Source organism: Dipodomys ordii, unplaced genomic scaffold (assembly GCF_000151885.1).
Source record: "Dipodomys ordii isolate 6190 unplaced genomic scaffold, Dord_2.0 Scaffold33, whole genome shotgun sequence".
In the NCBI taxonomy this organism is placed as follows: Eukaryota; Metazoa; Chordata; class Mammalia; order Rodentia; family Heteromyidae; genus Dipodomys; species Dipodomys ordii.
In genome coordinates this window covers 1,367,143-1,384,213 of record NW_012267249.1, presented here as the reverse complement: position 1 = coordinate 1,384,213, position 17,071 = coordinate 1,367,143, and the positions used below count along the sequence as shown (strand labels likewise).

The 17,071-nt window shown below is 43.9% G+C and overlaps 1 protein-coding gene across 1 annotated transcript in view; it reads right to left on the bottom strand.

Moving 5' to 3' along the window:
- Akirin1 (akirin 1) overlaps positions 1–11,520 on the bottom strand; it is an 18,907-nt gene extending 7,387 nt beyond the window's left edge. The window contains exons 1-2 of the mRNA XM_013016972.1: positions 10,987–11,520; positions 4,668–4,808 (exon numbers count right to left, since the gene is read on the bottom strand). Coding sequence (XP_012872426.1) covers positions 4,668–4,808; positions 10,987–11,203 — 358 coding nt within the window. The 5' untranslated portion in view covers positions 11,204–11,520. The remainder of the gene's footprint in view (positions 1–4,667; positions 4,809–10,986) is intronic.
- Between the last annotated feature and the right edge of the window lie 5,551 nt (positions 11,521–17,071).

The window sequence follows — 17,071 nt, the reverse complement described above, 5'->3', positions numbered from 1 at the left end:
GGCCTAGAGTTTAAGCCCCATGACAGACCAAAAAAAAAAAAAAAAAGTTCTCAAAATATATAAAAACTGTTCAAGAGCTGGGCACTGGTAGTTTATGCGCTAATCCTAAAATGAGGCTGAGATCTGAGGATCACAATTCAAAGCCAGACTGGGAAGGAAAGTCTATGAGCCACATCTCCAATTAACCACCAAAAAGCCAGAAGCGGAGTTATGGCTCAAGTGGTAGAGTGCCAGCCTTGGGCAAAAATAGATCGGGAATAGCACTCAGGCCCTGAGAGTTCAAGTCTCAGGACCCAGCACAAAAATAGAAAATCAGAACAAAAACACCTGTTCAGGAAAAAAAAAAAAAAGTCACTATCTTACCTGGAATACTTTCCCAAAAGTTTATGACTTTGTTTTTTTGAGACCAGGTCTTACTTAACATAACCTAGGCAGGCTAGCCTCACTTATGATTCTCCTATCTTGGCCTCCTGAGTACCACCATTATAGTCTCGAAATTGCAGGTGTCAATCACCTCACTCACTTCTCCATTCTTGTTTTATAAAGCAAAGCCAGAGGCAAAAGAACAACAGGTATGTCAACTGACCTGCTGCTACCAAAGAACAGTTTTGATGCCATAGTAATCTGAGCCCATACTTAATGCTTATTTCATAAAGAAGAACAAAAAATTTAAAGAGGATATAAAACCTCCAGTCTGAATTAGGAAAAGTAGACTCAAGAGCATGAGGAAGATCAGCTCTTTGGAAATAATTTAGGCCTGCTTTTTAGGTTTTATGAGGACACGTTATCTGTAAAATGACCAACAAAAAGATACATTAGCTAAGCCGGGCACTGGTGATACACACTTACAATCCTAGCTACTCAGGAGGCTGAGATCTAGCTGAGGATTAGAGTTCAAAGTTCAAAGTTCAGCCTGGGCAGAAAAGTCACAGTGAGATTCTTCCCACCCCTACCCCCACCCCTCTTGGTCAGTCATGTGGCTTGAACTCTCGGCCTGGGTGCTGTCTCTCAGCTCTTCAGCTCAAGGCAAGTGCTCTACCTCTTAAGCCACAGTGCCACTTCCAGTTTTCTGGTAGTTAACTGGAGGTAAGAGTCTCATGGGCTAGCCTGCCCAGGCGGGCCTTGAACCACAATCCTCAGATCTCAGCCTCCTGAGTAGTTAGGATTACAGGTGTGAGCCACTGGAAACCAGTCACAGTGAGACTCTTATCTCCAATTAAAAACTCAAAAATTGGAAGTGGCACTGTGGCTCAAGTGGTAGAGCTCTAGCCTTGAGCACAAAGAGGTTCAAGGACAACGCCCAGGTCCTGAGTTCAAGCCCCATGAACACCAACAACAACAACAGAAAGATATACTTATGACTTAATTCTACAGCAGAGCTTGGGCATCTTTTATTTTAAGCTTCATAGGTTATTCCGGGAAGATTCTGGGAAGCTTAAGGCCCTGGGAATTCTCAATGTATTTGCTGAGCACAAATGGCTTCATACCCATAATCGCAGCTACTCAGGAGGCTGAGATCTGACTTGAAGCCAGACTGCAGGAAAGTTCACAAGTCTCTCATCTCCAATTAAAAACAATAAAACAGGACGTGGCGCTGTGGCTCAAATGGTAGAACACCACTCTTCAACAAAGAGAGCTAAAGGACAGCCCCGAGTTTAAGCTTTAAGCTTTAGTATAGGCATACATGATAAGCCCACAATTAACAGTCATTAATGTTTAAGTCAAAACATGTTAGTAGCTGGACCTAGTGGCTCACGCCTGTAATCCTAGGTACTCAGGAGGCTGAGATATGAGGATTGCAATTCAAAGTCTGGGAGACAGATCTCCAATTAACCACCACAAAACTGGAAGTAGTGCAGTGGCTCAAAGTGGTAGTGCACTAGCCTTGAGCTGAAGAGCTCAAGTACAGCACCCAGGCCCAGAGTTCAAGCAACAAGCTCAAACAAGGATTCCTTTTTTGCTTGTGAGTAGACAACTAGGCACTATATCTCATTCTTCATCTCCTTTGAATCTGGGGTGAAAGAATTAAAGATTCAGGGTTGGAAATATGGAATACTGGTAGAGTGCTTGCCTAGCATGCATGTAGCCCTGGGTTCTATTCTTCAGTATCACATAAACAGAAAAAGCCAGAAGTGCTGCTGTAGCTCAAGTGGTAGAGTAGCCTTGAGCAAAAGAAGCTCAAGGATGGTGCCAAGGCCTTGAATTCAAGCCCCAGGACTGGTTAAAAAATAAATTAATTAATTAAACCAGAACTTCTTTCTATGGTAACATTGCTTCCATATTTAGTATAACCTCTTTCTAATGTCTCTCCTGTCCCTTTACCGTAGAATATATGAAATTCAGAACTACATTTTCACCTCCCTGATGGCTAATATTTCAGATGTAAGGGCTATGGCCATACCTGAAAGTATGACCTCTCAAAAAAAAAAAAAAAGTCTTTGTCTTTAAGTATTGGCTCATTCAAAATAAATAATAATACTAATAATACTTAGTATAGCATCTACTTAAGCTTGTACAAGGTTCTGGGTTGCTATCCCCAGGTCTGGAAAATAACAATTTTTTAAGCTGAAATTCATATAACATAGAACCAGCCATTTCAAAGCAATTCAATGGCACTCAGTATAGTCACAATGTTGTGCAACAATCCCTTACATCTAGCTTCAAAACATTTCTAGTGCTCTAAAAAATAAACCTATCCATTAAGTAGTTTCTCCCCAGCCTCCAGCTCCTGACAACCACCAGTCTATGTCTGGAAGACAGAATTTTTGCTGTTGTTATTGTTTTTTTTGTTTGTTTTGTTTTTTTGGTCCGGTCGTGGGGCCCGAACTCTGGGCCTGGGCGCTGTCCCTCAGCTCTTCAGCTCAAGGCTAGCACTCTACCACTTGAGCCACAGTGCCACTTCCGGCTGTTTTCTTTTTGCTTATGTGGTGCTGAGGAATTGAACCCAGGGCCTCATGCATACAAGGCAAGCACTCTACCACTGAGCCACCTTCCCAGCCCCCTTGGAGTCAATTCTTAACATGGTTATTTTTTTTTTTTTTTGTCGGTCCTGGGGCTTGAACTCTGGGCCTGGGCACTGTCCCTGTGCTCTTCAGCTCAAGGCTAGCACTCTACTACTTGAGCCATAGCGTTTCTTCCAACCTTCTCTGTTTATGTGGTGCTGAGGAATCGAACCCAGGGCCTCATGCATGAAGGCAAGCACTCTTCATTGAACCACCTTCCCAGCCCCTTAACAAGATTATTTTTAACCTTTAGGGTTGACTGTTTAGAAGTGGAATATTTTTTTTGTATTTTTTTAGAAGTGGAATATATATATATATATATATATATTTTGGTAAGGCTTGAACTCTGGGCTTGAGCACTGTCCCACAGCTCTTCAGTTCAAGGATAGTGCTCTACCATTTGAGCCACTGCGCCACTTCCGGCTTTCTGGTGGTTAATTGGAAATAAGTGTTTTACAGACTTTCCTGCCCGGCTGGCTTTGAACTGTGATCTCAGCCTCCTGAGTTGCTAGGATTACAGGCGTGAGCCACCAGCCCACCACCGAAGTGGAATAATTTTTGAGGGAACAAATTCCTCTCCTGATAAAGGAGACAGAGTCCATTACCACTACATAAGTTCAAAACACTTGACCTATTTAATATTTGTATGGAAGGCAAGGCTGGTTCACTAAGTAGCCACAAAAACTCCTTCCAATTTGGAAATGTGTGTATGTATGCGAGTACATGCACATGTGTCTGTATTGGGGCTTGAACTCTGAGCCTTGGTACTGTCCCTGAGCTTTTTTGCTTAAGGCCGGTACTCTTCCATTTGAGCCACAGTTCTCTTTTGGCTTTTTTTGGTAGCTAACTGGAGATACCTCTCACTTATTACTTTTTTTCCCTGGGCTGGCTTCAAACCATCATCCTCAGATCTCAGCCTCTTGCCTAGGTAGGATTATAGGAATGAGCCACCAGCACCCTGCTGAAATTTTATTTTTTGAGCACATATCCTCCACATCCAGTATCTCAATGATGTAACATAGCAAGAATGTCTAATAGAACTTTCTGCAATGTGGAAATGTCTTACAGTTTTGCATGCTCAATAAAACAGTCACGCATGCCTGTAATCCTAGCTACTTAGGAGACTAAAATTTGACCACTACTGTTCGAAACCAGCCCTAGCAGTAAAATCTGTGCAAATCATCTTCAATTACTACCAAAAATACAGAAGTGGAGCTGTGGCTCCAGTGGTAGAGAACTAGCCTTGATGGCTGGGAAGGTGGCTCAGTGGTAGAGCACTTGCCTTGCATGCCTGAGGCAATGGGTTCTCCTCAGCACCACATAAGCTAAAAAAGAAAAAAGCCGTAAGTGGCGCTGTGGCTCAAGTGGTAGAGTGCTAGCCTTAAGCTGAAGAGCTGGGGGACAGCACCCAGGCCCAGAGTTCAGGATCCACGACTGGACCCCCCCAAAAAAAGAAAACTAGCCTTGAGCTAAAAGCAGAAAAGCCCAGGGCTTGAGTTCAAGCCCCAAGACTGGCATACAATAAAACCAAACCAAGCATCATCCTCATTGGTGATTATGCATCTAAGAAATGAATTTTTATACTTCACTTTACTTAACTTTCACTTAAATAGCTAATGAACACATTACAGCTGTATAGTTATAAACACACTTAAGCACACTTACCTGGAGAACTAGGTGCTGTGAGTGTGGAAGAGACAGGTTGGCTTTCTGAAGTACAAGCTTCACTTTGATTGAGAACAACTTCTAAATGTCTCCACTTCTGAAAACGACTATATTCTTGCTTTATGTTCTGAAAAATTTGCTCTAATAATAAATTTAAAAAAATCAGGCAGTTATTTTATGTTATTTCTTCAGCCTTTCTTCAGAAGGTGGAATAAACCACTTTCTTCTTCATGATGCTGGAGACAAGGCTTCTCTGCATGTCCTCTACCACTGAGCTTATCAATGAAGGAGGGTATGTTTACTAGGCTTTAATCCCTTTATATACAGGTCTCAAACTCCCCCTACATGTTATTAATACTAACAAGTAAATGTTTATACTGTATGCAACATTCCTTCTATAGCCACTGAGAAGGTGTGTTCTTATTGCCACTACTTCAAAAATGGATACAATAGCAGGTATGTAGGCATAAGCTACTTGGACAGTTCTCTTCACTTGTCTTCCTATAAGATGATAGATTTGCTGTATGCAGGAAGATTTGTCAATTTACAGTAAAAGAAAACACTCTAGGGGCTGGGAATGTGGCTCAGTGGTAGAGTTCTTGCCTAGCATACATGAAGCCCTGGGTTCAATTCCTCAGTACCACATAAACAGAAAAGGCCAGAAGTGGCACTGTGGCTCAAGTGGTGGAATGTTAGCCTTAAGCAAAAGAAGCTCAAGGACAGTGCCCAAACCCTGAGTTCAAGCTCAGGACTGACAAAAAAAAAAAAGACACTCTAGATCTGTAAAGTCTTTTTTTTTTTTTTGTTGGTCGTGGGACCTGAACTCTGGGCCTGAGCGCTGTCCCTCAACTCTTCAGCTCAAGGCCAGCGCCCTACCACTTGAGCCACAGCACCACTTCCAGCTTTTTCTGCTTGTGTGTTGCTGAGGAATCAAACCCAGGGCCTCATGCATGCAAGGCAAGTGCTCTACCACTGAGCCACTTTCCCAGCCCCTCTTTTATTATTTTTTTTAAGATGCCAATACTGGTGGCTTAAACTCAGGCACTCTCACTTGACGTTCTTGCTCAAGACTGGTACTCTACCACATGAGCTGCACCTCAACTTCTGGCTTTTTGCTGGTTTTTTAGATAGTCGCACAGACTTCTCTGCCCAACCTGGCTTAGAACCCCAATCCTTGATCTCAGCCTTATAGCTAGGATTATGTTCAGCACTGATCTGTAAGTTTTATATTTTCATAAACTACAGTATTAAGAGGTAAGTTTCTTATTAACCTAAACTCTCTAAAATGAAGCTTTTACTTCTCATAAGACTCTTAACCAAACAACAAAAACCATTATGTTCACAGTCTGGACACTGAGCAGAAGAACTGAGATTTAGTGTTTGGAATTGATGGTCAAGTCTTAGAAAATAATTTTCTGGGGGCTGGGAAGGTGGCTCAGTGGTAGAGTGCTTGTCTTGCATGAGTTAAGCCCTGTGTTTGATTCCTCAACACCACATAAGCAGAAAAAGCCGGAAGTGGTGCTGTGGCTCAAATGGTAAAGCGCTAGCCCAGAGCTGAAGAGCTCAGGGACCGCGCCAGAGTTCAGGCCCACGAACAACAACAACAAAAAAAGAAAATTTTCAGATCCCATTAGAGTTAATATTTGTTAGGATTCAGATTTTTCTGCGTCAAGGTAATCAACCAAATTTGGTAATGCTATTAAACAAAGTCCAGGAAACACCAATTACTAACCACCTTGAAGTATACTCCTAGCAAAAACAAAAAATCTGGAAGGATTTTTTTAAGTCATTCACTTTTATAGTATAAATATATTTTCTTAATAAAAACAAGCAAACACATGAAAATAAACCCAGAAAATTTTATCCTCTACTCAAATTATTCTAGTATACATTGTATATTTAATGGCAAGAAATATTTATTTTATTTATTTATTTGAGTCCAGTCGTGGGGCCTGAACTCTGGGCCTGGGTGCTGTCCCGCAGCTCTTCAGCTCAAGGCTAGTGCTCTACCACTTAAGCCACAGCGCCACTTCCAGCTTTTTTCTTTTTGCTTATGTGGTGCTAAGGAATTAAACCCAGGGCCTCAGGCATGCAAGGCAAGCGCTTACCACTGAGCCACCTTCCCAGTCCCTAATGGTAGGAATTAATACCATTTCCTACTAGCTATGTAACTAACTACGCCTCTGCCTCTCCCCCGCCCCCACCCCACACCCCTAGGGCTGAGGACTGAACTTAAGGCCTTGCACTTGCCAGGCAAATGTTCTTCCACTAACCTTTATGTAACTAAATCTGGGAAGTCATTCAGGATCTTCAGTAAAAATGTCAAATACCTAACTTATTAGGTTGCAAGAATCAAAAGAAAAATACTAATAATATTGCTAGTAATATTAACAAGTGGTTGTGTGGCTCAGGAACCTAACAAGAATTCTCAAAGTACCTCCATACCTAGGTAACTTTTCTTCTAACTCAATCCTCCATGCTAGAACATAAGGTTAGCAATGCTTTCCATTAAGAATGCTGTACAGAGTTCATGTTTTATATCCTTGTAGTTGTAAGGCTTTTTCAAAACTAATATTCTTCAAGTAAATGTACTTGGCAGACTCAATACAAGGATGTAAGGAACTGTAATGATTTGAAACAAGAAAGGACAAGTATGAAGACAATGCTCCTAAGAACAGAAGGCCATTGATAAACTTCTAAATGCCTCAGGTATTCCGTGAACAAATGGGAAGAAACAACCAAGAGACTAGTAGAAGGACTACCAACTTGTATCCATGGAATTAAGGAAGAGGTGTAATTTTCCTCTGAAAAAGGTCACACAGTGGGTGCCAATGGCTCATGCCTATATTCCTAGCTACTCAGGAGGCTGAGATATGAGGACATGGTTTGAAGCCAGCCCAGAGTCCATGAGACTCTTATCTCTAATTAACCACCAGAAGTGGCATTGTGGCTCAAAGTGGTAAAGCCTCTAGCAGAAAAAGCTCAGTACCCAGTCCTGAGTTCAAGCCCCATGACCACCACCACCACCAACAACAACAAAAGCCACATAAGACAGCAAACAGCATTTTAAAATTTTCCTTTTTTAGCAGTGGACGATGTTTTTTCTTTTACAATCATTAAGTGCAATGACATAAAGGAGTCCAAAGAGAAGAAACAGTTTTATTCACAACAAACTCCTTCACCCTTGATGTACCTACAAGGTCGAGTATTTGTTGCTTCAAAGATCTTAAAAGACTCTTATCTGGTACTAGTCCCCCCCCAAAAAAAAGCTATTCTCCAACTCTAAAGCCATGATCAATTAACTTTAAAATCTAGGCTCACCCCATATTCACAAAACCATTTCTGGAGATGGCAAGCTCCTCCATGATGGGTATCCACTTACTAAAAATCTAAGTAAAGGTTGGAATGTAGTGCAGTGACCAAGTGTTTGCCTAGTGAAGTGCTACATCCTGGGTTTGATCTCCACTACCAAAAAAGAAAATTAAAAAGAAAGGAAGGGAGGGAGAAATCTGTCAGGAGCCTGTGGCTCACACCTGTAATCCTAGCTACTTAAGAGGCTGAAATCTAAGGATTGCCTTTCAAAGGCAGCCCAGACAGAAAAGTCCCAGAAGACTCTTATCTCTCATTAACCACTCAAAAACTGGAAGTGGAGCTGTGGCTCAAGTGGTCAAGCACCAGCCTTGAGTACAAAGACACTCAGGGACAGCACCCAGGCCCCAAGTTCAGGCCCTACAACCGACCAAAAAAAAAAAGTCTAGGACTGAAAATGGGGCATGAAGCCTGGGTTCAATTCCTCAGTACCACATGAACAGAAAAAGCCGGAAGTGGTGCTGTGGCTCAAGTGATACAATGATAGCCTTGAGCAAAAAGAAACTCAGAAGCCAGGCGCTGGTGGCTCACGCCTATTATCCTAGCTACTCAGGAGGCTGAGATCTGAGGATCACAGTTCAAAGCCAGCCCAGGCAAGGCAGCAAAGTCCATGAAATTCTTATCTCCAATAAACCACTCAGAAAACCCGAAGTGGCACAGTGGCTCAATTGGTAGAACACTAGCCTTGAGGTGAAGAGCTGAGGGACAGCATTCAGGCCCAGAGTTCAAGCCCCATGACAGACAAAAAAAAAGAAAAGAAAGAAAAAGAAAAAGAAAAGAAACTCAGGGACAGTGCTCAGGCCCTGAGTTGAAGCCCCAGGACTGGCAAAAAAACAAAAACAAAACAACAACAACAAAAACCCTAAGTAATAAATGGCTAATTTCATAGGCTGTTTCCCAAAAGCTGTTCTTATTATGTATCTTTTTTGGGAGGGGGGTGGGGAGGCAGTGATGGTTCTGGTATTTGAATTTAGGGCTTTGCACTTTTAGGCAATCATTTTACCATTTGAGTCACATCTCCCAGACCACAGATACTTTCTGTAAAGTGAAGTAAAAAATGTCTTGACTATTTCTGAAAGAAGTTTACAATCCTCAAGGTAACACTGGGATGTTACAATTAAATGAAGCCAGATGGTTAAACTCATTTTTCTGACTTTATTCTTAACTGTATAGCAACTGATGTGTGTCCCCCCCCTGCATTGTTCAAATAATGAACTATTTATTGCATTGTATTTCTTTCATGACAGAACCAAATTCCAGTAAGCATTAAGAAACATAGGCCTGGAGGTATAGTTCAGTGGTGAAGTGAATGCAAGCTTGAGGCCTGGGGTATTATCCCAAGCACTACAAAGAAATAAAAATTAAGAAATGTAACTAAGAGGGCTTGGGGTTAGCTCCTCCAACACATACTTGAGGCCTTAGGTTCAATGTCCAACATTCCCTCCTCCCCCAATGTCCTCATTATAGCATTGCCATATTTAGGCTTCCAAATAATTTCTCATGTGAACTACAAAGAAACTAGTGTAGGAAGAAAGTATTGAAGAAACAAAGACATAAAACCTGTATCATCACTGCAAGTGGACACCTGTGCCCCTGACCCTCCCCCTTTCTTATGAGATGGAATGGGCTCTCTGTTGCCCAGGCATGTGTGGAACTCCTGGGCTCAAGCAATTGCAATGCTCAGTCTCAGTCTTCCCAGTAAGCAGAACTACAGCCCAGCTTCCTTTCTCCCACGCCTCCGTTGATTACAAAAACACTTTTCCAAATGTTACCTCATGTGCAGTACAACATTAAATAATCATGGAATTTAAAGAACAGAGTTCCTATGTGATAGATTAGGTAATGAGTCAATGACTCTTTGGATTAGCAAACAAAAAAAAAAGTAGGTCTGGGGTAAAGAGCAGTCATGGTTTAAAGAAAATATGTAAGTCTGGAGAGCTAAATTGGCTGCAAGATGTAAGAAGGCCTGAAATCTGCGCAGTTAATACACAGTAAAAAGGAAATAAAATATAAAGACACCAGTAAATAAAGAGGTGATTAAAGAATAATCTTAAAAGAAGACTTCAAGGTTTTGCTCAGTTTAAGACTAGGAAAAAAGCAACCAACAACAAAGAAATGACTTGCCAACATTCACTTTTGGGAACCCTTCATTTTGGAAGCCCTTTTAAAGTGCTGAATATTAATGCTAATGCACCCCCCGCTCTACTCCTGCAATATGATAGGTATGTTCACCGTCACATGAATCCTTCGCTTTCCTTGGCTGAAGTGGAATGCCTTACTGAAGAAGAGTCCCTGGGCTACAGTTGAATTCCTGCTACCAGGCCAATGTATGCTAAAGGATTCTCAAGTTCTGGCCAACGGCATAACCCATAACCCATTTCAAGCCATATATGGTACAAGACAATAGACATACAGTAAAACAGGGCCAATCCTTTCGAAATGGTCAGGTGGAAATCGAATCCCATGGTTCCTGAGGCCTGGGGTCCTAAAAACCTCTGCAAATGAAGCTGTGTGGTGGGTGCCGTACCAGCCACAGCACGGGCTTGGGGTGGCACACTCTCACTCTTCCCCTCGACCCGTCCCCCCACCCCCCTCAAGGCCGAGTTCGTGAGCAGAATCCAATTTCCCACGGCCCACTGGGTCTACAGGGCGGATCTGTGCAGCAGACGCCGGAGGGGGTTCGGGACCGGGAGGCCCCCATCCAGAAGGGTTTTCCCACCCCTCCAGGATCTCTACCTCCAAGAAAACCGAACGTCGACATGGTGGGGCCACTACCCTCCCGGATGTCTCGCGTCCCCGGAAGCAACCAGGCCCATCGGCACCCCAGTTCCCTTTTCTCAAAGCAAAGAAGGGGTCCGTGCGGGAATTCACCCGGCGCCCATGACCCCCTGCGCCCCCCACCCCCAGCCTGGGCCTGGCTCCCTGCCAAGCCCGCAGCGGTGCAGGTTACCCGGAGTTGGAAGGCGCCGCTCGCTGCCGGGCGAGGCTGGCTGCTGGAGAGTCGGCGACAGGGTCTGAGTCGGAAACGGCGGCGGCTCGGCGTCCGGGGGCCTCAGGCCCGGTGTGGGGCCGGGCAGAGGGGCGCAGCGCCGCCGCTTTGGGGAACCGGGGCTCAGCAGCGCCGCCTCGAACTCCATAGGCCGTTTCAGTGTCGCCCCGCACGCCATTCCGCTGAGGGGGCAGGGACCAGGAGCGGACGCGGCACAAACTGTGGCCCGAGCTCCGGCTGCTCACCGGGGCTCACAAGCCAAGCCGGCTCCAATGGCGCCTCCAGCACCCGGCAGCGGCGCTGGCCCCGCCTCCTGTGACGTCACGGGAACTCGCCACCGCCCGACGGGTGGGGGGGGGAGAAGACGGAAGAGGGACGCTCCGGGAGGAATGTCGGCTACCGCCCGGCCTGCGGCGCCCCCGCCGAGGAAGTGGAACGATCTGGGAGGAGAGCGCGGTCGCCAAGCAACGCCGAAGAGGCCCCTACTCCCGCCTCGGCCCGGCCCAGGGTCCCATTTCCCCCAGTCAGCTTCCCCCAACCCCCACTCCAGGGCGGCCGCGCCGGGGTGGCCTCTGAGGTTTTCGCACCTGCGCGGCCCGGGTGTGGGGGGAGGGGAGAGTTTGGAGTGGTTGGGTGAGAGATCACGGGGCTAGGCGGGGCGGAGAGGGGAGGGGGGCTGGGAATTCCGGGTGGCCTGGTGACCTCCTTCTGGGAGGTTCCCGGTTACCTCGATCTTGTGATCTGGGAGGAGGTGATTCTGAAAGGTCTGCTGAGTCCGGAGAAATCTGCGCTCAGATCTTACTGTTTTTATATGTCAGTATATAAATCAGGATGGGTATTTTTAAATTCCATTTTATTGTAAAGATGCTGTACAGAGGGGTTACAGTTACACGAGGAAGGTAATGAGTACATTTCTTGTCGAGCAAAATCAGGCTCGATTTTTAAGAAGTCCACAAACCCATTGAACATAATTTGTAGAGGTTTGTGGATGTGTTTCGGGGCCAGATGACACATACATGAAGCAATACATCAAATGGCCCTGTGGGCCAAAAGTTATTTTTAAAAGGCTGAGGGGTAGAAGTGCTTGCCTAGCTTGCACGAAGCCCTGGGTTCAATTCCTCAGTACAGCATACACAGAAAAAGCCGGGGGTGGCGCTGTAGCTCAAGTAGTAGAGTAGTAGAGTGCTCGCCTTGAGCAAAAGAAGCTCAGGGACAGTGCCCAAGTCCTGAGTTCAAGCCCAGGACTGGCAAAAAAGAAAAAGAAACTGCGAGTGAGGGAAGGGGTGATATTGTACAAAAAGAAATGTATTCAGAAGGCTGAGATCTGAGGACTGACCCTGGTTTCAAGCCAGCCCGGGCAGGAAAGTCCATCAGAATTCATCTGCGATAAATTACTCAAAAACTGGAAGTGGTGCTGTGGCTCAAAGTGGTAGAGCAGCTTAAGAGTCAGTTCCCCAGCCCCTGAGCTCAAACCCCACAACCGACCAAAGAAAAAGGATCTGGCCCAGAAACCGGTGGCTCATGCCTGTAATCCTAGCTACTCAGGAGGCTGAGATCTGAGGATCTCGGTTTAAAGCCAGCCCAGGGAAGGAAAGTCCATGAAACAAACCACCAGAAAACTGGAAGTGATGATGTAACTCAAGTGGTAGAGCGCTAGCCTTGAGCTGAAGAGCTGAGGACAGCGCCCAGGACCAGAGTTCAAGCTCCACAACCGACAAAGAAAAAGAAAAAAGAAAAGGATTTGTCTTCAATATATCTCTATGATTGGCTTTCCAGGACAGTCCAGATTATAGATACTCTCCACTAGGCAGGATGACAGTAAATGTGCCCCAACACTTTACTTGGAAATAGAGGCACATTATCTCCATTTTTTTTTTCACTTCGTTTCTTCCCTGTTAATTTGTTCTGGGCCTTTAGATTCTTCCTTTTAAAAAAAAAATTATTTTTGGTGGTGGTGTGCTTTGAACTCAGATATTGAACTTGCTGGACAGGAGCTTTAAGGCTTGAGCCATGTCTCCAACCCTCCTGACATAGGTTATGTACTTTTGCTTTTTTTTTTTTTTACTTCTTTCTCTCTCTCTTCCCCCCCCCCTGCAGCGCCACTTCCAGCTTTTTTTTTTTTTTTTTTTTTTTTTTTTTTTTTTTTTTTTTTTTTTTTGGTGGGTCATGGAGCTTGAACTCTGGGCCTGGGCACTGTCCCTGAGCCTCTTCATATCAAGGCTAGCACTCTACCACTTGAGCCACAGTGTCACTTCTGGCTTTTTTCTGTTTATGTGGTGCTAAGGAATCGAACCCAGGGACTCATGCATGCAAGACAAGCACTCTACTACTGAGCTACCCTCCCAGCCTTTTGTATTTTTTTTTTACAATAGCAGAAATAATTCTAAGATGACTGAATATACTAAATGTTAAATTTATTTATTTCGTGGTGCTTGGGTGTGAATCCAGGGTCTTGGATATGCTAGGCATAAACTATAACTGAGCGACATCTCAAACCCAGTTTATGGCTATTCTAGCCCATTGGTTGTTAATAAGAAAGTAAAGGAGGTTGACAATAGGATAAATTAAAAACACATACACAAAAGAAATGCAACATTAGAGCCAGAGAAAACAGATTTATCTACTCATATTGGAGTTAAGTATATGTGTAACAGAATATGGAATTTAGTTCTACCTTCTTGAGTAGTAGGGTATTCATCTGAAAGTAAACAGCAGAGGAAACAGAACCTAGTTTTGTTTTCTGTATTTATTAGGAAAAAGTGAATGCAGTATAACAAATACTAAAATAAAACTCATATGGATTTTTTGTTTGTTTTTTGTCAGTCCTGGGGCTTGAACTCTGGGCTTGGGCACTATTCCTCAGCTCTTCAGCTCAAGGGAGCGCACTACCGCTTGAGCCACAGCATCACTTCCAGTTTTCTAGTGGTTTATTGGAGATAAGAGTCTCACGGACTTTCCTGCCAGGCTGGCTTTGAACCGTGATCCTCAGATCTCAGCCTCCTGAGTAGCTAGGATTACAGGTGTGAGCCACCAGCGCCCGGCCTATATGGATTTTTTTTTTTTAAATCTGTTATGGGCTTGAACTCTGGGCCTGGGTGCTCTCCCTCAGTTTTTCAGCTCAAGTCAAGTGCTCTACCACTTGAGCCACAGTGCCACTTCCAGTTTTCTGATCATTTATTGGAGATAAGAGTTTCACAGCTTTTCCTTCCCTCACTGCCTTTGTACCAGGATCCTCAGATCTCAGCCTCCTAAGTAGCTAGGATTGCAGGCATGAGTCACTGACATCCAGCTTCATATGGAGTTTTTTGGTCTAATAAAAGCCCAGGACATCAAAATCAATGTAATGATGGTCTTTTTCTGTCCCTTAGCTTTTTCTTTGGTGCTCTACCACTTCAACCACACCTCTACTTCAGGCTTTTGGGGGTGTTAATTGGAGATAAGAGTCTCACAGACTTTTCTGCTTGGACTGACTTTGAACCAATGCTCAGGTTTCAGCTTCCTGAGTAGCTAGAATTATAGGTATGAGCCACAGTGCCCAGCCTAAATAGTACTTCTTTTAGCTGGAGCTTTGCTAAATGCTTTGATAAGTCACTGTGATTCTTTAAAACTTTGAGCATGCCTTGTGATATTAGTCTTTTAAAAGAGGAAGGTATAATTTGCTTATAAGTCTGCGCTTCAAAACATACATCCCGTGAGAATAATAACCAGGTCTTATTCATATGAGTTTCCCCATCCCAAACACAGTGTTTGAATACAGCTGGGATAGGCACAGAATAAATATTGGTCAAATGAATAAATGGCAATTATTGTTCTCTCCATCGCTGAAAGCTGACAGACCACATTGCCAAGTGAGGGTGGATTTAGATGATTCAGAAACTAAACAAGTAGGTAGTATAACCTATTATATGCTAGAGATGACAGTGTCTTAACCAGAGAGTGTTTTGAGGGAGACAGATGGGCTGTCTTGAAAGGGCTACTCTGTGTAATGTCACTTTATGAGGTCACTACAGGCTGGATTTACTTTGCTGATACAGTCATATATATGTACACACCCACACATGCATTAACTTGAGGATCCCCTTATAAGCTAGGCCCTATATTATTATCATAGTATTGTAGTTAAAGATACTTCAGTAGAAAAGAAGTCTTGCTTTCTGCCTTCCCAGGACATCTAGTCTGTTAGAAATGACTGACATGAATCAATCACAACCATATTTTATTAGGAACAAATGCTAGGAAGGTAAGGCTCTGATGAGAGCATAGAACTGAAAATATGTATGTATATCACAATGAAAAGGCACTCATAGATTCTTTGTGTGATTAATTTGTCTAATAATAAAAAGTTCAGTGTCCATAATCCTAGCTACTATGGAGGCTGAGTTCTGTGGATCTCAGTCAAAGCCAGCCTGAGAAGAAAAGTCCATGAGATTTTTTTTGGGGGGTCCGGTTGTGGGGCCTGAACCCTGAGCCTGGGCGCGGTCCCTCAGCTCTTCAGCTCAAGGCTAGCGCTCTACCACTTGAGCCACAGCGCCACTTCCAGCTTTTTTTTTTTTTTTTTTTGCTTATGTGGGGCTGAGGTATGGAATCCAGGGCCTCATCCATGCAAGGCAAGCGCTCTACTACTGAGCCACCTTCCCAGCCCCAAGTCCATGAGATTCTTATCTACACTTAACCACCAAAAAGCTGGAAGAATATTGGATAAAGTGGAAGAGTACTAACCTTGAGCAAAACAGCTCAGGGATAGCACCCAGGCCCTGTGTTCAAGCCCCAGAACTAACTGGCATGAAAGAGGAAAAGAGAAAGGGGGGGGGGGTAGAGGACTATACTATCCAAACCTAGATACTATAAGGGAAAAAAAAGAAAAGAGAAGGGAAGGGAAGGAAAAGTGACAAATAGAAAAAGAAGAGAACATTAAAACTTTCATGTAAGTTTATAAACAAGCAACAAATGTAAGAGGAAAATGCAATAGAGAGAAGAAAAAGCAAATATTTGTCATAGAAGGAATTCTTCCAAAGTAACAACTTATTGGCCTAGCAACTAAATAGAAAAATGGACAAAGGGCATGAGGAAGTAAGTCAGGAAGTACCAGTCCCATGTTACTTTCACCTGTCATATTACTGAAAAAGAGAAGGTGTTATATATTTCTGTGAATTCTAACAGCCTTTTGGAAAGTTATTTTAAAAATACAGAGCTGGGGACATGACTCAGGTGGTAGAGCACCTGACTAGCAAGCATAAAGTCTTGATTTCCAACTGTAGCACTTGCAAAAATAAATAACTAAATAATATATATCCTTTCATCTAAAAATAAAATCCCACCTCACTGTAGGCATATTATAACAGTACAGAAGAGCTGGGCACTAGTGGCTCATGCCTGTAATCCTAGCAACTCAGGAGGCTTAGATGTAAGGATCATGGTTCAAAGCCAGCCCAGGTAGGAAAGGCCATGAGGCTCTTCTCTCCAGTTAACTTCCAGAAAACCAGAAGTAGTGCTGTGGCTCAAAGTGATAGAGTGTTAGCCTTGAGCAAAAGAGCTGAGATACAGCCCCCAGGCCCCGAGTTCAAGCTCTACAACTGGCAGAAATAAATAAAAGTACAGAAGTATAGCTGCAAGAATATTTGTTGTGGCATTGTTCATAATGGTTGAACACTGAAACTAAGAGAATATTTACAATTCAAGCAGTAATCCAATAAATTATGTTACTTTTCTTTTTTGGGGTCCAGTCATAGGGCCTGAACTCTAGGCCTGACCGCTGTCCCTCAGATCTTCTGAGCTCAAGGCTAGCGCTCTACCACTTGAGCCACAGTGCTACTTCCAGCTATTTTCTTTTTGCTTATGTGGTACTGAGGAATCAAACCCAAGGCCTCAGGCAATGAAAGGCAAGCACTCTACCACTGAGCCACCTTCCCAGCCCCTATATATATATTTGTTTTTTTGGGGGGATCCGGTCATGAGGCCTGAACTCTGGGCCTGGGCGCTGTCCCTCAGCTCTTCACTTCAAGGCTAGCGCTCTACCACTTGAGCCACAGCGCCACTTCCAGCTTTT